The 22901-nt window shown below is 70.5% G+C and overlaps 2 protein-coding genes across 4 annotated transcripts; both read right to left on the bottom strand.

Moving 5' to 3' along the window:
* Nucleotides 1-931: 931 nt before the first annotated feature.
* On the bottom strand, nt 932-12302 carry PIGQ (phosphatidylinositol glycan anchor biosynthesis class Q). 3 transcript variants are annotated; one of them, XM_072835063.1, is made up of 12 exons: nt 12157-12302; nt 10314-10464; nt 9459-10157; nt 8069-8200; nt 7853-7973; nt 6174-6300; nt 5699-5852; nt 5456-5567; nt 4745-4825; nt 4097-4211; nt 2487-2548; nt 932-1960 (listed from the first exon to the last, which is right to left on the bottom strand). In XM_072835063.1, exons 3-12 carry the CDS (start codon nt 10145-10147, stop codon nt 1808-1810), a joined length of 1746 nt encoding a protein of 581 aa, XP_072691164.1. In that variant the 5' UTR covers nt 10148-10157; nt 10314-10464; nt 12157-12302; the 3' UTR covers nt 932-1807. The 3 variants fall into 3 exon arrangements, with proteins under 3 accessions (XP_072691164.1, XP_072691166.1, XP_072691167.1); XM_072835065.1 differs by lacking the exon at nt 12157-12302 and adding an exon at nt 11268-11648; XM_072835066.1 differs by lacking the exon at nt 12157-12302 and adding an exon at nt 11515-11648.
* Nucleotides 12303-16392: 4090 nt separating this feature from the next.
* Nucleotides 16393-18401, bottom strand: PRR35 (proline rich 35). The gene is made up of 2 exons (XM_072833965.1): nt 17379-18401; nt 16393-17224 (listed from the first exon to the last, which is right to left on the bottom strand). Exons 1-2 carry the CDS (start codon nt 18374-18376, stop codon nt 16612-16614), a joined length of 1611 nt encoding a protein of 536 aa, XP_072690066.1. The 5' UTR covers nt 18377-18401; the 3' UTR covers nt 16393-16611.
* Nucleotides 18402-22901: the final 4500 nt, after the last annotated feature.

Here is a 22901-nt window from a genome sequence, read left to right as displayed (position 1 = left end):
GGGGCTGGGGTGCGCCTGGGGTGTGCCTGGGGCTGACCCGCCTGCTGAGTGGCCTTGGCCTGGTCACCGGCCCTCTCTGAGTGCCCGTCTTGTCGTGTGCGTGAGTCACCCTCTTCCCACAGCCCTGAGAACCTGAGCGGGACGTGGCTGCACCAGCTGAACGGGACACGGCCACTTGTCTCGGCTCTGCCCGGGGCGGAGGAAGAGGCGGAGGGAGACCTGGGCTGGGCATGAGTGGCCCACCCACGAAGGCCGGTGGGTGTGCTGGCGCCGGCCTCAGGAGTTGGGGAGGCCGCCCTCATCGGGCTCTGGGGGCCTCGGGCAGCCGTGGGCTCACCTGGGGGCTCTGGTCCTTGGCTGGGCTCCTGCCCTGCTCCCCACTGACCTCACAGCTCCCCATCCAGCTCTGCTGACCCTTGAGTGGAGGCGCAGGCGGGGAGGCGCTGGCTGACCCCCCTGGATTCCAGCCCTGCCCCACAAGGCCTGGATGCCAGGCACAGAGGGGCCACGGGGGTCCCCAGAGGCTGCAGGCTGGGTCAGCAATCGGGCAGGACTGCTGCCCTGCGTGGAGTCCACAGGTTCTGGGTGAATTCATCAGATCCAGGCCCTCAGCCCTGTCCCCCACACCAGGGGGAGACCCAAACCAGGGAGCACGTGGCCCTGGATGCGGGCACCCATGCCAGGAGACCCTCAAGGGGCCAGACCCACAGGGAGGTCTGCTTCAGAGGACGGAGCGCCGTGCCCCTCAGCTCGGCGTCAAACATGAAACAGGTGTCACAGACACCTTACGACAAACAGTGGGGCTGGCTGCCGGGCCAGCCTAGGAGAAGGGGAACCTCACCCCATCCCCTCCCAAGGTCAGGATGAGGGTGGGGGCCTCCTGAGACCCGCTGTCCACGTGGCGACGACAGGAAGACAGGGACGCACTCCAAACAGGTGGGAGGTTTTATTGTCGCAGCAGAAAAAGGCAGAGCAAGGAGCTGTCCCCGAGACGGGGCTGTGAGCTGCCCCGGGGCTGCCCACCGCGGCCAAGGAGCGCAGGCCACCGCGCAGGCGCTTCCGACTCCAACGTGACAGGACACGTGGGCCGCCAGCAGCAGGTGGGCCTCCCCCCGGGATGCCGGGTTCGCCCCCAGTCAGATTCCACGCCGGCTGCTGCCTCGGGGAAGCCCGTGAGGGACAAAGACGGGCCAGGGGGCCGGTCCCCACAGGGGTGCGGATGCTCAGTGGCAGCCAGCCAGTTCCAGGCAGCCCGGGTGGCCGGGGTCCCACGGGGTCCCAAGGGCCCAGGGCAGCGATCCCTGCGGCGGCATGAAGCCAACCCCGTGTGACCCCGGCTGAGGGCCCTGCTCTGCTGGGGCTGCAGGGTTGGGACAGGGACACAGAGTGTAACCCCCAAACAAGGAGACATGGGGGTCGGCCTCCAGAGCCGCTGAGTGCGTCCCGGGAGGGTCCCCCAGCTGTGACAGGGAGGCCCCGCCGCTGACCCGGGCAGTCCGGTGTGACAGGTGTGACAGGTAGGACGGGTGTGACGGGTGTGATGGGTGTGACGGGAGGGGTGCTCTGCGGCCCGGCTCCAGGGCAGCCACAGCAGGTCCCAGCAGGTCCCTAGGCATACCCTCCTGGCCGCCCCGGCCTCCCACTCCGCGCCTCTGCACCCCAGAGCCGGGCAACAGGCGGAGGCCACGATGAGCGGGGGCAGAGGGGGCGAGCCTCAGGAGCCCGTCCTGCCCCTGCTCGGTGGTCGGTGGCCGGCAGGGCAGGGGCTGACTGGGCCGTGGGGCAGAGCCGGCCAGGCCGGGGTCCCTCAGTCCTGCTTGTCCCCTCTCTGCCTCCAGGGGTAGATGAGCTCTCCGAAGAACAGCTTGCGGCACAGAGAGCCCCAGGAGTGCCTGGGGTGGCAGCCACAGCTGGGCAGGCGGTAGGTGTGCACCACGCGGCCGTAGGGCAGGGGGTTGATCTGTAAGCACGAGGGCAGCCATCAGCCGGGACATGGCCTGCAATCCCTGGGGCTCAGGCCCCCCAGTCCTGGCGGCCCCCCGGCTGCCAGCTGTGGGCAGCTCCAGCTCTGTCCCCCCAGGGGCACCCAGGGGCAGGTGAGCAGCCCAGCGGGGAGCCCTCAGGTCGAGATCAGCACACTCTCCTCCGGGCGGGCGGCAGGGAAGTGAGCCGGGCCAGGCTGCGGGGCGCGGAGCCCGCTGTGCTGCAGGACGGACCTCCCAGAACACGGGCCTGGGAACATACTGCACCCCTGAGGAAACCGCACGGGCCCCCCGGCCTCAGCGGCCGGCCTGTCCCAGAGATGCCGCCCTCGGGTCGACCCCACCAGCACTCAGCGAGTTGCCCGGCAAGGCACCCAGAGGGACAGCTTCAGAGAGAAGAGCCCAAGAGGGAAGGCCTGCGTGTCCGGGGAGGGCCAGGAGCCCGGGGTGGGCAGGTGAGGATCTGCCTGCAGGCAGTGGGGTGACAGGTGCACGATGCCTCACCTGCATCAAGAGGCGGAGGGGCCCGCCGGCCTCGTGCTCCAGGACCCGGAACTTCACACCAGCTGCAAGCAGAGGGAGGTGCCTGTGAGGCCCCCCGGGGCCGCAGACGGCCTGCAAGGGCCCCAGCCCACGCGCCAGCCGAGGCGGGCCCCCTCCTCTGCGAGCGGCACTCGGAAGGTTCACTGCCCCCTGCCCCCCATCCGTCTGCCTCTGTGCTGGCTGCCTGGCCTGCATCAAAGCCTCTGCACAGCTTCACTGAAGGAGCTGCAGGTCCAGGAGGCAGGGAAGTCAGCTGGGCATCGGGGGCGCAGGCTGTGCTGCTTCCCACACGGGACGTGGGTTTTCCCACGGGGTGCACAGGATGGGGTGTGACTGCCCTGCTGGCAACTAAATGTCTTCCAAATGCTGCGTGCGTGGCCAACTCGGGAACCCACCCCGCCCCTGACCTATAGTTTGGGCTCCCAAGCCGGGGAATTTCCAAGGCAGAAAGTTCTTGAAAAGAGAAGTGGGAGCTAATTATCAATTGATGAAGAGGCCTCAAGGCAAAGTCAGTGAAAAAGAAAGAAAACGCAGCATCTGTGGACTTTACTGTGAAGTTAACACAGCTCTGCTCTGTGAGCTGTGGGCTGGGGAGGGGGAGATGCTGTGGGGGGGAGACGCTGTGGCGGGGGGAAGTGGTGGGCTGGGGAGGGGGAGATGCTGTGGGGGGGAAGCGGTGGGCTGAGGAGGGGGAGATGCTGCAGGGGGGATGTAGTGGGCTGGGGAGGGGGAGATGTGGGGGGATGCTGCGGGGGGCGGGGAGACACTGGGCCCTGGGCTCCTCACCCGCCCGGCCCCGGCATTTGGACGAGTGGACAGAGGCGGGGGCCCCTGGCGTGGGGCCTGCAGGAGCGAGGGCATCCAGTAGGCAGACGAGGAGCAAAGCCCAGGGATGCGCAGGTTCCCTCTGGCTTTCAAGGCCCTGGAGGAGGGGCCTGCCACCCACTGGGGGGGCTGTACCCAGAGTGCCCCACGTTCCCCACGTGCTCACAAGCCCTAGGTGGGGACAGGCCTACCCACAGGGCCGTGAGCAGCAGGTCACCCAGGCCTGCCGCGGGGATGGCTGCTCCCAGGGGCGCTTGGCCAACCCAGTGGCTGGTGCCAGCTGCAGACAGGGACGGCGGGGGCAGCCAGGATGCTGGGGGCTGTCCCAGTGGGCAGGGGGCTGTGGGGAGGGGCCGGGAGCAGTTCCTGCCACCCAGACCTGGGCAGCACAGCATCTTTGTCGCTGGCCTGTCCCCTCCAGGGCTGAGGGGCACCGCGGGCACCACGGTTCCACACAAGCACACGGGGCCACTTCTCTGAGCCACGGCCGGCACCCCCTGCCCTACTGCACACAGGCCTCGGGGCAAATGTCCACTCTTGTGCCGAAGAGGGTGGGAAAGACATAGGGCTACGTGCAGCCTCTGCACCTGAGGGCCGGGGCGTCCTCTCCCCCCAGCTCACTGCAGGCAGCTGGCGCCATGGACACCCAGGGGTCCCTGCCCTCCCGCCACCCGGTGCCCCACACGCCACAGCTCCCAGGCAAAAGGGGCCCCAGGGCAGCTGGATCCTCTGCAGCACACACCTACCCGCAAGCCTGTAGGGCCGGCATAGCCGGAGGCTGAGCGAGTACAGCGGCAGGGAGTTGACGAGGTCCATGAGCAGATGGATCAGGCCCTGCACGGCGACCACCAGGAGCCGGAGCTGCAGCGACACACGGTGCTCAGAGTCACCCCGCACGGCCCATGGGGTCCCGGGCCACGATGGGGAGTGAGCGGAGGCTCCAGACCCCTGGAGCGGGGGCTCCTCCAGACCCCTCCAGACCCCACCCCCTGGGGAGGACGTGGATCCCATCCTGAGGGGGGCACAGCTGCCACCCTGCCCCCGAGGCCCGGCTGTGGGGAGGCAAGGGGCAGGGAAACAGGCCACTGGCTCCCCAGCCGGGCCCAGCAGGGTGCCAGTCACCCAGGGCCGTCCTTTGTGCACCCAGCTGCATGCCCCAGAGCAGTGAGTGGCATCCCCCAGGCCAGGACCCTAGCCCTGCCCACTGCAGGGCCCAGCACACGGCACCCAGAGTCGGGATAGCCACACCCTCCACGGGGTAGGGGCAGATGGGCTGCCCAGGGCTGCCTGGCTGCAAGTAGTGATCACCCCAAGCACTGCGGGCCAGGCCCGTTGGCCAGGTTGCCCCGTGCCACACTTGGTCAGCGCCCCCGGGCCGTGCGCTCTCAGCTCACCAGGGTGAACACCAGGTAGTACAGGGCGGTGGTGGGCAGTAGGAAGACCAGGATGGTGAAGAGCAAAGTCCCGATGAACAGCTACAGGGACAAAGGACACTGGGGCATCAGCAAGAGCCCCACGCCGGGGACAGCCCCGCGGCATGAGACACACCTCCACTGCCCATCCCCACCCATCCCTCCCTGTCACCGAGCACAGATGGGTGCCTCCAACAGGGACCCCGGGCTTCCCGAGACAGCTCTGGGAGCCACACTGACACGTGGGGACACAGAAGCCGCTGCACCGAGTGGGCACATACAGCAGGGGCGGGAGGGCTGTGAGCTCAGGCGGGAGAAGTTGCCCTGCAGGCTGCACATGGATCTGAGCACGCTGTGGGGAAAGCCAGAGCCAGGTCCTGTGCGCAGGTCACCCACATGCCCTGCTGTCCAGGAGCTCTGGGAGAGGGTCCACCTCCCTCCTGGGGCACCGTCCTGCATGGTCTGAGGGCTCCACGTGCCCCTTGCCGCCTCCCCACGGTCCCCGGGGACCATGCTGACCCGCCGGCAGGTGAGCTACACAGGAGTGTGGCCACCCCGTCACGGTGCTGGGCAACCACACAGACCAGGCTCACATAGAGGGACCACGTGGATGGGAGCTCGGAGGCGATCACCTGTGGGTCCCACTGGCCCCCGGGACTGGGGTGCCCCCTTCCCTGCAGTCCTGCCCAGTACCTGGTCCAGGTCATAGGAGCAGGAGTCCACCCGCTGGCGCAGAACGTTCCACTTCTTTCCCCGGAACAGACGCCACAGTGAGGACAGGCCACAGATCTTCAGGCAGTACAGCCTGCAGGGCATGGGCACCATGGCCAGGCCGCTGTGCCACCCTGGCGGCCACCAGGCCCTAGGAGTGTCCACGCACCCAGGGCTTGGAAGGCGGCCCGGGGCCAGCTGGCAAGGATAGGGGCGCATACCCACCTGGCACCGTAGACGTAGAAGCAGTAGATGTGGAAGGTGAGAAGAGCAATGATGTCAGACAGGATGGACAGGGCGACCGTGAGGCCCAGGCAGGCTGAGAGGCCCACGTGCCACAGGATGCGCTCGATGAAGGGGGACATGAGGTGGATGTAGCCTGGTGGGAAGGGGGTTCGCCCTGAGGGGGGCCACAGGGAGGTCCTGGCCCTCCCCAATTCCTCACTGAAGGGGCGCCTGAGGCTTCTGGAAACTGCGAGCAACAGAATTCACTGCTGGCTGTCGCCTGGCCGAGCATCTGGCCCGGCAGAGCAGGGCTACACACGCACGCGCATGGGGCGCCAAGGGGGCAGTAAGCAGGCACCAAGGGGACGGGGCCCAGCCTGGCCTCAGCTTTCCGGCTCAGCCAGGGCTCCGTGACCCGGGGGCACAGGCTCCAGGACTCATGGGGCTCAGTGGGGCCGGTGCAGCGGGCACTCACTGATCCACAGGTGCAGGTGGTACAAGAAGAAGCGGCCCAGCACCTGGTCCAGTGCCCGGTTCATCTTCAGCCCAGCAGGAGCACCCATCAGCCACTGCAGCAGATGCTGGAGCTCCTCGGCCACATGCTGTAGACACACAGGGGGCAGGGGTCCAACCCACTGGGCGGGGAAAGGGCAGTCTGGGTGCCCCCTCCAGGTGGCTCCTAGCGCAAGGGGCACACAGGTTCCCTGCGTGTCTGGCCAAGGAGTCCCTCTTCACGGCCTACAAGGCTGACAGTCTGGCCCTTGGGCTGCAGGGGCCCTGATGGGCACCCAGCTGGCCTCCGCCTCACTCCTCTGGCCCCATATGCCCACATGTAGGGCAGACCCCAGCCAGCCAGGAACCTCGGGGGAGCTGATGGGCCTACCCAGCCCCCTCTGCTGAGGATCCCGCCCTCCACGTGCCAGGGTACCCCAGAGGCCTGTGTCTGCGCGTGTGACCTCAGGTGACCCTGAGGGTGTCCAGCCCAGCAGGGGCCTGGGGGGCCGGTGGGAAGGCCACGGGTTCCCTAGAGGTCAGGAATGTCCGGTGAGGCCCAGTGATGGCACCAGGACTCTCACCAGCAAGCAGGGAAGCTGAGCGGCGTCCTGGCTGCCCAGGGAGGAAAGCCTGTGTCCACGCCCTGAGCATGGCCCCGGGACCCTCCGCCCCGTCAGCAGTGTGGAGGCCATGGCCAAGGCAGCCCTGCCTCACGATCAGAGGCTGTCGCTCCCCCCACTGCCTACCGTGCGGGCCTGGGAAGCCTCGGCCGATCAGGAGCAGTGAGAAAAAGAATAGAGCATTCTTTATAAATAGAGCTTATCTAATATTTAAAGGATAAGAGCTGGGCGACAGGAAGTGGCTTTCATTTTTCAATTAAATATTTATATTCCTGTGCAGTTCTGCAGAGGGGATGTCGAAGAGGGAGCTGGCCAAAACCAGAATGTGGGTGAGTGAGGTGCCATGGCACAGCCCCTGTCCTGACCGCCGGGCACCCCTTCCCCTCCTCTCGATGGAGCCTCCCGAGAGGCCCCGGGGGCTCCTGTCCACGCGCAGGCCCAGGCACACGTGAAGGCCGCCCAGCCGGAGCCAGGAGGCCACTGGCAGAGGCCTAGGGGAGCCCAAGGGGCCAGAGGGACTGCCCCACACAGGACGACCAGCTCCCAGCGGGGCCTCTGGCTCTGGGGAAGGCATGGACAGCGGGGGAGGCCATAGCGGGGGAGCACGGAGCCGCGTGGGAGGGGCCGGAGCACCACAGGCGTGAGGCCCGGGCTGACGGCACGCACGCGGCCCTGGACACTTGGAAGGTCTCTGCGGCGCCTACTACGCAGGTGGCCTGAAGGGCCAGGAGCCAGGGACACGGGGCTCCCGGTCAGAGCCCCAACCACAAGGTGGACCCGGACATGAGCGCCTTCGGGAAAGGGAAGTAGAGGCCAGGAGCTACGACGTGCCCCGGGGGCAGGTCGGCTGCAGTCTGCAGCCCTGGGGACTCTGCGACATAGTGGCTCCTAGGGGACCTGTCTGGGGTCACAGACGGGGCTGCTCTACTGCTCAACAGAAGGAAAGGGCAGGGCTGCTCGGCTGCCCCCGGAGAGGGCCCCCCTGCCCGTCCCAGGGACACAGATGCTCCAGGACCACCAGGCTCCCTGACCAACTCACGTCAGCCACAGGGACGAGGGCCTTGGCCAGCTGCCCGATGCAGTCCTTCCCATGAAGCCAGGACAGCAGCGCGAGGCCAAGGGTCACATCGAGAAGCACGGAGACCAGCACGTTGGCCTTCCTGCAAGGGGATCCAATGGGCGGGGGCGGTCAGTGGGGGTGGGCTTGGTGCCCGGAGGGGTGCCGCCGCGAGGGAGACCCAGGCAGGCCCTGCACCTCATGAGCTGGGCGGGGTTCTCGGCCTTCTGGGTACTGAAGATGAGCGTGAGCTGCTCTAGCCGGTGTCTGAGCTGCTCGCACACGGAGAGCTTGCTGCAGATGAAGGACAGAGGCCACAGCTGGAACAGCCTGCAGGGAGAGGTGGATGCTCAGGCCCTGCCAGCTTCCGCTGCCTGCTCCAGCTGGCGGCGACACCCTCCCCAGGCTCACCTTAGGCCGGGAGGCCCCGACCTCAGCTGGACAGGGACACCCCAGGGGGGCACGCGCAGGCAGCCCGGCGGGGTCCCGGGGCACCCAGGGCTGCTAATGGGGAGCCCAACATCCACACAGAGCAGGGACTCGTGCATCTCGCCACCCGGCGCCTTGCCCTGGTGAACGTCAAGGGTGTCCAGGCCCCCCGGGCTGCCCAGCGACACCAACCTCTCACAAGGCAAAGCAAGCGCTGAGAGGAAGCTGCAGGGCGGGTGAGCGCAGAGCCACCAGCTGGCCACGCGGGGACCCTCAGCACTGGAGAGGCACCTCCCCAGGCTCCCCCAGGCGCAGACGGTCCCTGGGGCCGCCCCGCAGGCGAGGGGGCTTCTCCCCTGTCCAGTGACTGTCGGTGCGCTCCGACCACGGCCCAGCCCGATGGGCTGAGCACGACTTGGGGCACACGAGCAGTTGCTGACCTTCCTCAAGCCCTCGGGGAGGCGATAAAAGCTAAGGACCATGTCTCCCCGTGCGGCACCTTGGGCGACATACTTCCCTGTCATTCATTCCCGGGAACTGTGAGGGTCCAAACCCCCCCTTTCCGTCAGATGCCCTGCGGCTCTCGGCCCGAGGCGTGTCCGCACGGCTGCCAGGGCTCTCTGCCAACCTGGCCGGAGCGCCGTGCAGCCCTGGGCGAGCAGGGAGGCCAGCCCCGCCCAACAGCTGCAGGCCTCCAGTCACCCAGCCAGGACACCCGGTGCCACCCCAATCCCTCGGCCAGGCCTGCAGCCCGGGCGTCCAGGTGACCGTGCAGAAGCGCCACGGCGGGGGACCACCACCCTGCCCCATGTCCTTCAGTGAGTGGACACTGCCCCCAGGGCTAGGGAGGTCGGTGGAACCCAATGCCTTCAGGAGAACAACTCACCCGCACCGGGCCCTCGATGGCAACAGCCTGCCGTCCAGGCTGAGCCATGGGAAGCGCACCCTGAACCACCACCCAGTGGGTCCCACGGAACCACCGAGGCTGCCGAGGGAGCCCGCTCTGCCCAGGGAGCATGACGGCAGGCGGCAACCACCGCCAGGCGCCCTGAGCTGCCGGGGGAGGGGGCAGCGGGGGCCTCCAGGCCTCGGACGCCGAGGGGCGGGCCTCGGGCACAGGGCCCTGACCTCCTCCCGCCCCGGCCCCAGGGGCACCTACCGGCAGGCACTGGCGGCCGACACAAGGGACAGCAGGCAGGCCAGCAGCGCGCAGACGGGCCCCGAGGCCCGCTTCGCCAGCTCTGCGAGGATGCTGGCCTCCACGCCCTCCGACTGCCAGTGGCTCAGCCGCACAGGGCCATCGTCAAAGCGGTCACTCCGGAAGAGCGCCTCGCTGCGAGCCACCGTGTCGAAGACGACAGCCAAGCCCTCAGCACCGGCCGTGCCATCGCCCGCCTGGCGGTCAGGCAGGGCCGCGGCCGGGTGCAGCTGGGACAGCAGCACCTTGCGCTGGTCGTAGAAGACGAGCATGACCTGGTCCTCATCCGGGGCGGCAGGGCCAGGGGGCCCCTGGTGGCAGGTGGCCTTGCAGCTCCAGAGCTTGCCGCCCCTCTCCCGGGAGAGCTGGAGCCAGGGCTCGTGGGAGAAGATGGCACCCAGGCCCTCCAGGAAGTGGCCCAGGCCCTCCTCAGCGTCCTGGTGGCGGTGGCACCACGTGCCCAGCACGGCCAGCCCCACCCGGCTGGCCTGATGCACCTGCGCCAGGAGCTCCTTCACCTGCACGGGGATGAAGGGAAAGTGCACCACAGCCAGGACCACAGCGCTGCTCTGCTCCGGGACCCACCGTCCAACCAGCAGGCCGCTGTCGGCCGACATGCAGCACGTGGGGAAGAAGGCCTTGAGCACCATGCCGGGCACGCTGGAAGAGAGGGCACAGGCTCAGTGCAGGCCCCGGCCCGCAGGCCACAGGGCCCGTGGGGGGGCGCCCGGGCCTTGGGCATGGTCCCGGAGGTTTGAGTGACAAGTGACAAGCGAGGCCCCACAGGGCAGGGGCACGACCCCCCGCACCACTCACAAGGGTGTGCAGGGCTGACCACGGCAGCTTCGGCTTTGTTTTCAAGGAAACTGAGGAGAGTTTCCTTCACGCAGCACACGGGAAAATGTACACTCGTTAACAATAAAAGTCACTCGCGTTGAATCTAATGAACCTTGATTTACTGACTAACCTGCAGAGAATAAACATGAAAATTTAAATGCGTTCCTGCTGGTGGCTGCGGGCCCTGGCGCAGGGGCCGCACTCCAAGCCCACCTCGTCCCGGGAGCCCCCAGAGGAGCCTCGGGGCGTTCGTGGCACCGTGGCCGCTATGCCTAGCCTCTGGCCCGTGGCTGCGCCCACCCACAGTTTCGAGGCCGTCCCCAGGGGGGGGCTATCTTCTCCTGCTGCAGCTGAGCTAGCCAGCGGTCTCAACACAGGGACCTGGAGGACGGCCAGCTCCCCACGGCCTGGTCTCAGGATGAGAGGCACGTGCCCTCCCGGCCCCTCACGCCTCTCCCGGGGCCTCTGGGCGGCAAGACTGGCCCCAAGTGCCTCGACCCAAGTGCCTCGAGTCTTGACACCGAGCCTCGCCCAGGGCTGAGCTCACGGGGATGTGGGCTTCTCAGCAAGCACTGCCTTCCCCCTGCGGAGCCCTGAGGGCTTCACCTTGGAGCTCGCTCTTTCTCAGATGCTGAGGGTCCCCACAAAGCACAGAGCAGCCACCCTGGGGTGAGACCCCCCGAGCTGGAGCCCACACCCAGGAGAGGGACGCAGGCCTGGACGGAGCACGGGCCACGGGGGACCTACATGTTGGGAGAGCAGGACGTCTTTCCGGAGAGGCCTTATGGGGGCACAAACGCCCAGGGCCTTCGAGGTCTGGTGGGCTGCTTTCCTTCCCTGCGGGGAGCCCGGGCAGGCGGGAAGGCAGAGGCCTCTCCCAGCAACCCACCCCCCCTGCGGCCCCCGCTGAGCGGCCCACACAACCCTCCTCACCCTGCCAGGGCCGGCGCATCCCCCATCCCAGGGCCACGCTTCCTGCTCCTCCTGACAATGCCAGGCTGAGACGGGCCTGGCGGTCGGGCTTGCTGGCCATCACAGGGCGGGCATCACCGCCAGGGCCTCTCGTGGAGACACAGGGGCGGCCCCCCCACAGCCGATCACACCCCCTGGGGACTCCTCTGCAGGAAGTAGGGAAAACCACCCCCCGCTACTGTCGGAGAAGAAAAACAATTGGCCTGACAGTGAACAGATGCTCTGGGGGAAGCCGCATCTGTCGGAGCGACGGGGTTTTTACTCCGGGAGAATTCGGGGAGTTGCACGCGCGCGGTTTGTACGTTTTCTTTGTGCGTGTTGTGTTTCATCTACAAAGTTTGCCTAAAAACAGAAAAAGAAAGAGCAGCAGCAGCCCCAGCAGCAGCAGCCCCTTCTATCTGGGGAGGAAGCGCAGAGGGCAGAAGCGGATGCTCTCATCTGTGGGGGGCGGGGGGCGACCGAGGGGGCACCTGCGCACCCGCGCTTGGTCGCCCGCCCTAGGAGCCCGGGGCCCCGCTCGGATCAGACGGCGGGCGGGCGGGGGCGGGGCCAGCACGGGGCGGGGCCAGGCGAGCGCGGGGCCTGAGGGGCGGGGCGAGCGCGGGGGCGGGGCCGCCGCCCTTGGGGTGACGCCGAATCCCCGTGCGGCGACCAGCCCTTCCTCCCCGAAGCTACCATTCTGTTTTGGGTTTTTCTGTTCTGTTTGTTCTGAAGTCACCGGCCCGGCGCCCCCGAGGCCGGGGGGAGGCTGGGGGACCCCGCAGAGCCCCCACCCTACGGGGGACCGGACTCGGGGCCCCGCCCGCCGCCTCGCCTGCGCCCTGGCGGGGGGCGCCCCGCGGATGCTCACCGGCTGCTCCCCGGGGCCGCGCGCTCGGCTGCGGCGTCGAGATGGGCTGGCGGACGGCGTCGGGCGGCCCGGGCGGACGGCACTCGGCGCCCCCAGCCCCGCCGCGGGACACGAGCCCCATTTCCGCCTGCTCCCCGCGTTGCCGCGCGACGGTCCGGCCCCCAAAGGCGCCCGGGCTGCCCGCCGACCCCGCCCGAGCGTTCCGGGCCCAGAACGTTCCTGTGCCCAGAGTCGGCGGCGAGGCGTCCCCATCCCCGTCCCCGTCCCCGTCCCCGTCCCCGTCCTGCCTTCCCACTGTCTCCATCCCCATCCCCCGTCCTTGTTCCCCCGCCGTCCTCGTCCCCCACCCCGTCCCCCATCCCCCACTGTCCTTGTCCTGTCCCATCTCCCACCATCCCCGTCTTCCTCTGTCCCTGTCCCTCCACCATCCTCAGCCTCCCCATGCCCCATGGTCCTCGTCCCCCCCCAGTCTCCATCCCCCCCCAGAATCCTCGTCCCCACACCATCCCCCCACGGGCCTCGCCCCCGCCAGTCCACCTGCAGCGTCACCTACCCCCACCCCCCACCCCCCAGTCCCCACCTTCTCACAGCCGCCAAACCTCCCCCACCCCATGTGGTCACCTGAGGGACCCAGTGGACCTGGCTTGAGGGCCGCCATCCTCCCAGGATGAAAGGACCCCCAGCCCTGGGTGGGGTTCCAGGAGGAGCCGCCTCCCCAGCTCCCAACTGGCCCCCTCCAACCCCGGGCTATGCAAAGGGGTACATCTGGGTTCCCCCGGGGCCTTGGGCTGGGACGTCAGAGGTGTCCCCAGCCCCTCCGCACAGGGCAAGTGTATCCCCAACACCAGTAGCAACAAGTCACGTTTACTGAGTACGTGTGTCCTCACGTGGACCTCGTCACCCTGCACCCCCAGGGCTGCTGCATGTGATGGGGACCCCATTGGGTCCCACACCTGGGACTGCACCAGGCCCTGTCCCCTCCACGGAGCCCCTCACTGGGACTCGGGGACCGGCTGCACCCCGCACACAGCGTCCCGCTCTTGCATCCCCCCCTCCCTGTTTGGCCACTGGTCTCAGTAACAGGAGTCCTTCCTCCTGGGAAGCTCTCCTGGCGTGACCGCCGCCTGGAACCTTCCGGCACGCCCCACCGTGAGCTTGGAGCCATTTGCTCCTGGTTTGCAGAGGAGAAAATACAGGTTCAGCCTGGGGGAGAGCCTCACACGGGAGAAGCAGACAGGGCGGGACCCCCCCTGGTGCCCCGGGGCAGTCCGCCTTCGTTCCCTTACCTCAGTGAGGCCCAGAGAAGCTGCAAGAGGCTTGGGGCATGGGGGCCTCTGCAGATGGGGACAGGGAAGGTGGCACCCCTGCCCCACCCCGCCCTGCCCGCCCACCGCGCCCGCCCTGCCTGCTCCAGCCTGATTAGGAGCTGGGCTGGGGCCCCCGCCCGGCAGCGCCCCCCCCCCCACCGCCCCCGCCCAGCCCCGGAGCTCAGGCCTGCCGCCCCGAACCCACAGAGCCGGAGCTGAGCGGACGGACGCAGGGCCGTGAGGCCGGGTCCGCTTCGGAGGTTGGGCCCCTGGACCACCTCCACAGGAGGCAGCCGGGCCTGGCGCCACCCCACAATGCCCACAGCAGGCTGCCCCGCCCACGCAAGGCTCAGGCCAGCTGGGACCGGTACTCGTACAGCTTGATGGAGCTGTCCCCAGCATCGGCCACCATGAGCTGGCCCTGAGGGGCGCAGGCCACCCCCAGGGGCCGCCTCAGGCCCTCGGACACCAGGCAGACGGGCGTTCCGGCCCGAGGAAACAGCGTCATGCAGCGCCGGTGTTCGTCGGCCACGATCACGCTGCCCTCGGCGTCAGTGGACAGGCCCGCCGGGGTGCCGAAAGCGTGCCCGGTCAGCGCCCCGAGGGAGCCCAGGGGCTGGCAGGCGCTGCCGAACAGCCACACATCCCCAGGCTCCCCACTCACGGCCAGGCCTCCATCGGGCCCGGGGCCCACCCAGCAGGCGCTGTCCACAGCCCGCAGGCCCACGTCGCGCGGCTCCAGGGCAGGGCCCAGCGCAAGGCAGTGTACGGCCCCGGGCACGTAGTCTGTTACCAGGAGGCGGCTGGCCACACCCACAGCCAGCCCCCGCGGGGCTCGGAAGGCGCCCACGGTGACCCAGCGGCCCTGGGGGGTGCGGGCAGTGTGCCGAAGCGTGCGGACAGCCCCGTGGACGAGGTCGCTGACCACCACGAGCCCAGCAGCTGTCACGGCCACATCCTCGGGCACGAAGGCCCCGGGCCCCGACAAGCGGCAGGACACGCAGCAGACGTGTCGACCCTCGAGGTCCAGCATGTGGACGCAGGGCGCAGCCCCCGCCGTCAGGAAGAGCAGGCCGTCCGGGGAGCAGTGCAGGCCCCGGGGTCCCCCCCGCCCCCGCGGGCACCGGGATCCACCCAAGCAGCCGGGGCCGCCAAGGGCCAGCAGGGTCTCCGGGTGGGTCCAGCGCGAAGGGCAGACCCTGGGGGGCAGCCTGCCAGCTGGTCGGGGGGCCCGGGGGCCTGGAGGCCAGGGGACACACGGCCGGGTGGCAACAGATCCCAGTCCCAGGTCCCCTGGGCGAGGTCCTGTGGCCCGACCCGGCGTGTGGCTGCAAGAGAAATTATGGGCACTTTGGGGGGAGCGCTGGCCCCCTCGTTCCCCTGGCCCCCCCTGGCCCCCTCCCACCCCGCGGTGCTGCTGTCCTCTGGCTTCACCAGGAGGCCTCGGGCATGGGGGGGCAGGGAGGGCCTGACTGCAGGCCCAGCCTGCAAGCCCAGCAAGCAGCGGGGGGCTAGGCCCCATTTCCCAGGCGCAGTCCTGGGAACGTTCCCGGGACACACGGGACGTGCAGAGCTGGCTGTGGGTCCCACTGTGAGGCCTGCGTGGGCTCGGGCCTTGGGAGGTCCCGAGGTGAGGGGTCCGGGGCGGGGCTGGGGGGCCGGTGACACATGGGCGGCCTTTCTCAGGCTCACCTGCCCAGGGAGCCCTTCCTTCCTCCAGGCAAGGAAATGAGCCTTCCTGGGGGGCAGCCCCAGGCTCCGCCCTTTGCAAGCTCCAGCCCCTGAGGGGTTGCATGGGGGGGGTCCTAGGCCCCCTGCCCCCCCCCCCCACTCAGAGGCAGGGGGCCGGGGTCTCCTACCTGGGGCTGGCTTCTGCGCTCCAGCAGCCGCAGCCTCTGTTGTTAGAAACCAGAGCCTGGGGGGAGGGGCTGGGACCCGGTGGGAGGGGCGGGTGGCCGGGGACCCTCAGCTGCCCTCCCCAGGGCTGCCCCAGCGCCGCTGCGTTCCCGCCTGGGGCCTTTGCACTGGCCTCTGGGATGTGATTCCCACGGCTCCCGCGAGGCCACACACCCTCCCAGACCCCAAAGCCCACCCCCTGTGAAGTAACTCCAGCGCTGGTGGCCGGGGTCACCGGGCCTGACCCCGCAGCTGTGCAACTGGGCCTGGTAGGGGCGCTGCAGAGGCGAGAAGCAGGTCCCTGGGACTCCACCCCCACCTCCAGCACCCCAGTCAGCTGCTGCCCAGCCCCCGCTCGCCCCACCCCAGGGACTTGGCCTGTCACTGCCCTGCGGCGGGGAGCCGCCCGGTGCGATTAATGGGGCGGCCGTGGGTCCTGCTCCGACTGGCCTGGCCCGGCTGCTCCAGCGCGGGGAGCCGCGTGCAGGCAGGAGCCGCCCTCCCCGGGGCCACTCCTGGTGGGCACAGAGGTCTGGCCAGCTCCCGGCGACAGACGCGATTAGCAGCAGCACCCCTCCCCGTGTGCCCTCGCCTGCGGCACGGCCGCGCGGGGAGGGACGCAGTGAGCTGTGAAGGCCGCCGATGCCTATCGTGGCCGCGGGGGCTGGCGGGGGGCCAGCGAAGGGCACGCTGGGCCCCATCGCAGCAGAAGGAGCCGCCACCGTGGGGTCACAGGGGGCCGCCCTGGGGTCCCCGTCCACCCCCAGTTCCCCGACCCACACGCCTGCCCGCCCAACTCTGGCTGCTGCGCTCCCCATTCTGTTCCCAGACCCCGGCCCCCTGGGAGGGCCCAGTCCGCACAAGGCGGGGCCGGGTCTGAAGGAGGACACCCAGCAGGGTGGCCGAGGACACTGCCCACGTCCAGGGCCGTTTCCACGGTGGGGAGCGTCCCAGGGCTGATGCAGGCCCGGCGGGCGAAGAAGGAGGCCCAGACGGGGTGTGTGAACACGGTTTCTATTTTAACATCCACAACTGTGATCAATAAGTAGCTGGGATCCTCTGTGTCCCTTGTGGCCCAGAGAGAGGCCACACCGCGGCGCGGAGGTCCGTCCATGGGCATGCTGGACAGGCTCTGGGCTGCGCCCCCGGGGCCGGGGCAGGTGGGGGCCAGGCAGCGGACACGGGCTTGGAGGACAAACCCCCCCCCCCCCCCGCCGTGTGAGGGCGGAGGAGCCAGCAAAGCTGTGTGAGCTCAGACCTCGGCGCCAGGGGGGCTCGGGAGGCCAGGGAGCGCATCGGGGGGCCAGGAGCCACGGGCACCCCAGCTGCTGCCAGGAATGATAGGGTCCTCGGGGGCCTGAAGGGACAGCCCCGGGGGCGGGACGCTGGAGTCAGCCTCGCACTTCGTGGTGTGGCCAGGGAAAGGCTCAGTGGCTGCGGGACCCAGCAAGCTGGGGGGCTCGGGGGACCCTGGGGCCCCCGTGGGGCCCAGCTCCAGTGGCCCCCAGCGCCCCCCAGGCCCCTTAGTGGGCGCTCGCTTCACAGAGAGGTCGAGGGGTGCATCCGGGGGCCGCACAGCCTGCTCCAGTGCCTGGTGTATGGTGAGCAGCTCCTGGCGGATCTTGCCCAGCTGCTCCCGCAGAGGCCGAGGGGCCAGGCCCCCGACGGGCGTCAGCTGCCCCAGGCGCTGCTCCACCCTGGCGTAGTCGCCCAGGGCCCGGGTCAGGTCCTCACCCACGTGCCCGGGGCCGCCCAGCATCAGGCCCAGGGGCTGCTGGGGCAGGGGGGCTGCGGGCCCCGGGGTCTCAGGGTGGCCTGGCTCCTTGTCCTCGGGCCACAGCATCACGGACGGGCCAGGCTGCAGGCTGGGGGGCAGAAGCTGGTCAAGAGGCTGCACCGTCCCCCCGCCCCCCAGGCCTCTGCTTTCCCCTCTGCAGCCTGAAGAAGGGGGGCCTGGCTGCCCTGGCCGGCTCGCCTCCCAGCACCCCCCACGTCCCTGGCCAGGACCCCAACACCCACCTGCTCTGGGAGCTGAGCTTCAGCGTGCCGCAGGGGGCCTTCAGGGGCTCCAACCGGCTGCTGGGGGGCAGCTTCCTGTCCAGCTCCCCCTCCTGCCCTGGGGCTCTGGGGGCGCCGCGGGGCCAGGGCCTGCCCAGCCCAGGAACAGGCGCCTTCAGGAGCCCGGGGGCCAGCGTCCCGGGGGGCGCCTTCGGGGGGGCCAGGGGCTTGGCCGGGGTGGCCTTGCCCGCGGGGAGCCCCAGGGTGTGCTCTAGGAGCAGGGGGTAGTAGAGGCGGGGCAGCAGGGCCGGGCGGTCGGGGCTCTGCGGGGATGGGAAGGCAGAAGTGGGGGGCAGCAGAGGGCCGGCCGAGGCCAGGAGGGGCACGTGGGCCGTGGCGGCCAGGGAGGGCCCCAGGTAGGAGAAGAGGCCGGGCCCCAGCGGGCAGTTGACACCCAGCAGGGACAGGTGGAGGCCCTGGGCCTCGGGCAGCTCCGCGGGGGCGGGCGGCGGGTAGCAGGGGACACCGCTGTCTGGGGGGCCCGGCTTCCAGGGCTCGGCCCACAGCCCCCCAGGGCCCCCATCCTTCTGGGCCTCCTGGGCCACAGGGGAGTGCGCCCCCAGGGACCCCTCAGCCCCCAGCTTGGGGCCCCTGGCGAGGCGGCGCGGGGCCAGGACGGCGGAGGCCGGGTCAGCCGTGGGGGCCCGAGGCTGGCTGCCTGTGGCGTCGGAAGGGCCAGGGGGCTGGTCGGGGGAGGACGCGCGGACCCGGGGTGTGGGGGGGGCGCGGCGGCAGGCCCAGTCAGGGGAGTCGAGCAGCAGCGACAGGGAGTCCTTGCAGAGGCTGTACTTCATGTGGTTGTACAGGTGCGACTTCTCCAGGCAGGTGAACGGGCACTGGAAGCACTTGTAGTTGTAGGGCTTGCCCCACGGCCGCGGGATGTAGTGCGGCTTCTTGGGCTTCCGCGCCCGCGCCCGCGCCCCGGGGCCCAGGCGGCAGGAGCCTGTCTCTCGGGACATGGCTGGCGGCTAGCGGGCCCGGCCTGGCCCCATGGCCACCTGCACACAGGGGGCCGGGGTCAGCGCCGCCCCCCGATGGCCTCTGCGCCCCCTCCCCTGGCTCCGGGGGCGCCAGGGCCCGGGCTGAGTCTTGGGCGCCCGGCTGCGCCCCAGGTCCACCCCCCCGCCCCCCCCGCCCGCCGCCCCGGTGCTGCACCAGGCCCGGCCCAGGAAGGTAAGACACGGGCACGTTGTAGCCACTGCTGGGGATGCCAGCAAAGCCTGCTTTTCCGCTGACATCTAAGGTTTCCCCGGCGTCCTGTGCCCTGTGTGGGGCCCCGCATGTGCCCAGCACGCCCGGCCCCTAGCCCCCAGCAGGCCCGTTCCCTGTCCCCGCGGTGGGCATCCCGGCGGCGACCCCATGCTGGGCCACCCTCCGCTGCTCGCCCCCCCGCAGAGCCTGCGCCGTGCCGGGAAACCAGCTCTGCGTCTCACGGCCACGCGCCTGCGTGTTCCTGCGCAGTGGGGCGCTGGGTGGGCACTGGAGGTCTCCGCGGGGGTCAGCCTCACCCGGGGCCAGGCCAGGCTGAGGGGCGTGCACATCACAGCTCGGCCCCCCGGCACAGCCACCTGCTCAGCCTGGCTCCATCTGGGTGGCTCCAGGCAGGTCAGCGGCCGAGCCTGCAGCGGCCGAACTCAGCCAAGACCCTCCTCTCCCCACACCCCACACGCTCGCTCGGAAGCCTCTCCACACTCCATCTGGGCTGCCACCTGGGCCTCCACCGCCCCAGTGTGCGCCTGCGTGGGGCGCGCCATCAGCATGTGCACACCGGCTGCGGGTGCATGCACACCCGCGTTACGAGGCTCCAGATGAGCCCCTACCCGCCCCGGCGCTGCAGGGGTGGCCTCTGCGTGGCTGGGCCAACTCGGTGGGGCTCAGCGCACACACACACACTCACACTCGCACACCACACAGTGGACACACCGGCTCCACATGTGAAAGCGCTCAGCACGGCTGGGGGTGTGGGTAGGCACCTGGGCACGATCGGGCAGTGTGTACACACACGGGTGCACGCACCTGGGACCTACACGGTAAAGGGGGGCGCAGGTGGGGTGCACACATGCTCGCCTGTTCCCCGGGGCTCAGGAGTGGCCGGCGGGCTGAGCAGGGCAGGGCTGGGGCAGCTGCCCCACCACGGGCACACACTGTGCTCCCCATCGGCCTTCGGGCTCTGCCCATGGCTGGCACTCATGTCTGCTCCCCCAGACACTGGGTAGGCACCCAGCAGGGCCCGTCAGGGGGGGATCAGCAGGGCAAGCACGGGGCCGGAGGCTGCAGCAGAGCATGCAGGGGCTGGCCGGCTTGTGGGTACCCGCACCTTGGAGGGGACGTGCTGGGAGAAGGCTGCAGGGGCTGGGAGGAGGCGGGGGCCCTGGGGCTCCCCAAGGGGCAGCAGCCCCCCTTGGACTCGGTGGTGGGAGCAGAGGTGGGTCCCGTCCCTGTCTCCCGAACCCTCCCCGAGATGCAGATGACAAATGGGCATGTGCGCCTGGGAGACGGAGGCGGCTGTACTGGGGCCATCGATCACCCAGCCCTGGGAGCCACGCAGCTGTGCCGCCTGGTGCCACCACCCATCCCACCTCCCAGTCAGGCCCCTGGACTCAGGAGCTGGCTGGCTCGTCCTGCGCTCGCTCTTCATATCCGTCACCTGGGGACTTGTTCAGGAGCCGACCCCGTGGGGACCCGGAGGACGCCTAGCTCCCATCCGGCTAGCTTGTGCACAAGCAGAAGACACCCCCAGACACCAGCATGCACCCATCACCCCCCCCAAAGCACATTTATTTGCACATGTGTCCCAACGCGCGACTGGGTGCCCGCTGCGGGGCAACCTGCCCTCCAGTGTGCGGGGCCAGACCCCGGAGCCTGCTCCCCTGTCCCAGCAGAGGCGCTGCTGTCAGGGCGGTAGCAGGAGGCCCCTCCCCACGGTGAGAGAGGGGCCCCCAGCTTGGACCCAGCACCAGCAGGGGGTGGGCGTGTAGCTCACCCCCACCCCTGGGACCTGGCCAGCTCCACGGCTCGGGAGGGCGGGGTGGGGGGGCCACGGCTTCTCCTCGTCGGTGGAGACCCCAAGTGCCTCCCCCTGCACGGCTTGCAAAGACCTCGCTGCTGCACCCGGGGCCCTGCGCAGATGCGGGTGGTGGGGGCTGGGTGCGCTGGACACTCCCTGGGCCCCCACTTCCCGGCCCCCTCCCCGTGCCCCAAGCCTGGGCACCCCGGCCCCCACTCCCCACCCCCCCTCCCTGCCCCACCGCCCCCAGCCCGGACACCCTGGGCGGCCCCTACTCCCTGGCCCCCCGCTCCTCGCGCCCCAGCCTGGCCGCCACGGTCCCCACTTCCCACCCCTGGTCCCCGTGCCCCAAGCCCGGCCACCCCGGCCCCCCTCTCCGCCCTGCCACCCACCCGCTGGAACCCAGCCCGCGGGGCCCGCAAAGTCTGCGCGCAAACTTCCCGCCGCAACCGCGCCCAGTGCCAGCTGCCATCCGGGCCCCGCAGGATAGCGACATGGAGCCCCGCAGGGGAAACTGAGGCCCAGCGCCGGCGCGCCCCGCTCCCGCGCCCCACAGTCACTCACTTGGCTGGAGTCTCCCGAAGCCGCCGCCGCCTCGCGGCCCCCGACGCCGACTCGCACCCACCGAAGTTGGCGGCCCGACTGCCGCGCGTGCGCCGGGTGGGGGCTGGGGGTGCGGCGACCTCCAACCCGGTCCGGGGGAGGGGCGGGCAGCGGGTGGCGGTGTCCTGGTCCCCCGGTCTCCCGATCCCCACTCTCCCATCCCCCGTCCCCCGGCTCCCCGCGCCCCCGTCCGCCGCCCCCCTCCCCGCGCACTCACCTGCGCGCCCGCACCGCTCACTCAGCCCTGTCGGCAGCGACGGCCGCTCGGGACACGGTGGCCGGGGACACGATGGCAGCGCTGAGCCGGCAGGGAGGCCGCCGAGTGCGGGCGCAGGTGTGCGGCCGGAGTGGGGCGCCGGCACCGTCCCCGCCCCCGTTGCCTGCAGGCGGCCGCGGGGGTGCGCGCGGCGGCCAGGTCTCCCGGGGTCCCCGCAGCGGTGTGATGGGCGTCAGCGGCCGGGGGCGCGGGGACAGGCGCCGTCAGCACTCATCCGTCAGGGCAGGGCTCTGGCCCCTGACAGCCGCGCTCCCACGAGCCGAGGCCTGGGGCTGCGCCCTGGGACCGGGAGCTGCGGGCGCCCCGCCAGATCGGCGGGGGTGCAGCGGGACCACCCCCCACGGCACCCGGCCTGGGAGGAGGGCCGCAGCCCCGGGCGTGGGCGGGGGAGCAAGTCTCCTGGCCGCGCCCACCCTCCCGCCTGAGCCTGGGCTCCCTCCGGAGCCGGTTCCTCTCTGGTGAACAGGAGGCTGCGGGGATCTGCACGCCCTGGGGCCCTGCCCACGGGGGCCGGGCACACGGAACCTGGGCTCAGCACCGGCTCACCGCCCCCTTTCTGCCCTGATGGGTGCCCAGGCCAAGCGCCCGCTATTTGCAAATGGGCTGGGCCGTGGCCTCCCGGGGAGGAGCGGTGGGGGTGGGGTGGGGGCGGGGTGGGGGGTCGCGGGGTCCAGGACCCTCCCAGGAGCACCCTGCAGGCCACCCCCAGGTCTGCCCAGCTGCACACTGCCTCCCAAACCTGTGCTGGGGTCCCAGCTGCAGCCACTGCAGGCAGACGCGGTGACGGTGACGGGGCGCTGCCGCACAGCCAGCCCTGCCCAGGGATGGGCCGGCTCCGGGGGGCACGGCTGGCCACGGGAGGGTGTCCTGGAGCCTCCCCGCAGCCTCAGGTCCGGGCTTACGGGGTGCTCTCCTGCAAAGGTCGAGGCACCCCGGGGAGCGCAGGAGCTGGGGGAAGGAGGGAGTGTCCTCTGGGGGCCGGGACTAGTGCCAGAGGAGGGCACTGCGCCTGCCTGAGCCTCCCTGCCCCAAGCCTGGCCTTGGCTTCCCCTGGCGGACGGGAGGGCGGCGGGCCGCAGCTCAGAGCGTGGCCGGGCCTCCAGGGGCTCAGGTCACCCCCCGGGGCTCCGGGTGTGCCCGGCACACATGCTGCTCCGAGGGCACCTCCTGTCCGCCCCGCAGCCTCCCCCAACACGACCTGAGTGCACCCACGTCTCCCTGGCAGGTGCGCAGGGTAGGGCCGGGGGCCGCGGCAGGGTGGCACGGCTGCCAGCCTCCCCCCTCCGCCCGCCTGGCCTGGCCCAGCTGACCAGCTGACCGTGCAGGCTGCCCTAGGCCGGGAGACAGCTTGGGCGGCCGTCACGCCAGCAGCCCCGTGGAGAATGGAGGCCGGGAGGCCTGTGCCTTCTGCACACGGACCCCTGGACGTGCTCAGCCGCGAGGGGTCCGCGCTGCAGGCCCTGTCCTCGGGGGGCAAGGGGCGCGGGTCACCTGGAGGCAGCGTGGGTCCGGGGAGTCCTGGTCCCCTGGGCCGGTACGCCTCCCCGCGCCTCACTGGCTGAGCTCTCAGGGGGCCTGGGAGTGGCCAAGGCTGTCA

Source organism: Canis lupus, chromosome 8 (genome assembly GCF_048164855.1).
Source record: "Canis lupus baileyi chromosome 8, mCanLup2.hap1, whole genome shotgun sequence".
Taxonomy (NCBI): Eukaryota; Metazoa; Chordata; class Mammalia; order Carnivora; family Canidae; genus Canis; species Canis lupus.
The sequence above is the reverse complement of the archived record's forward strand: the minus strand, read 5'-3'. Positions and strand labels throughout refer to the sequence as shown.

Bases quoted from the DNA above. Each gene is read 5' to 3' on its own strand.
- PIGQ (XM_072835063.1), bottom strand. From the start codon at position 10,147: ATGGTGCTCAAGGCCTTCTTCCCCACGTGCTGCATGTCGGCCGACAGC. The intron at 8,201-9,458 runs GTAGGTGCCCCT...CTCTCCCTGCAG, and splicing joins TCGGCCGCCAGTGCCTGCCG to GCTGTTCCAGCTGTGGCCTC. The intron at 5,568-5,698 runs GTGGGTATGCGC...CATGCCCTGCAG, and splicing joins TTCTACGTCTACGGTGCCAG to GCTGTACTGCCTGAAGATCT.
- PRR35 (XM_072833965.1), bottom strand. From the start codon at position 18,376: ATGTCCCGAGAGACAGGCTCCTGCCGCCTGGGCCCCGGGGCGCGGGCG. The intron at 17,225-17,378 runs GTGGGTGTTGGG...TCTGCCCCCCAG, and splicing joins AAGCTCAGCTCCCAGAGCAG to CCTGCAGCCTGGCCCGTCCG.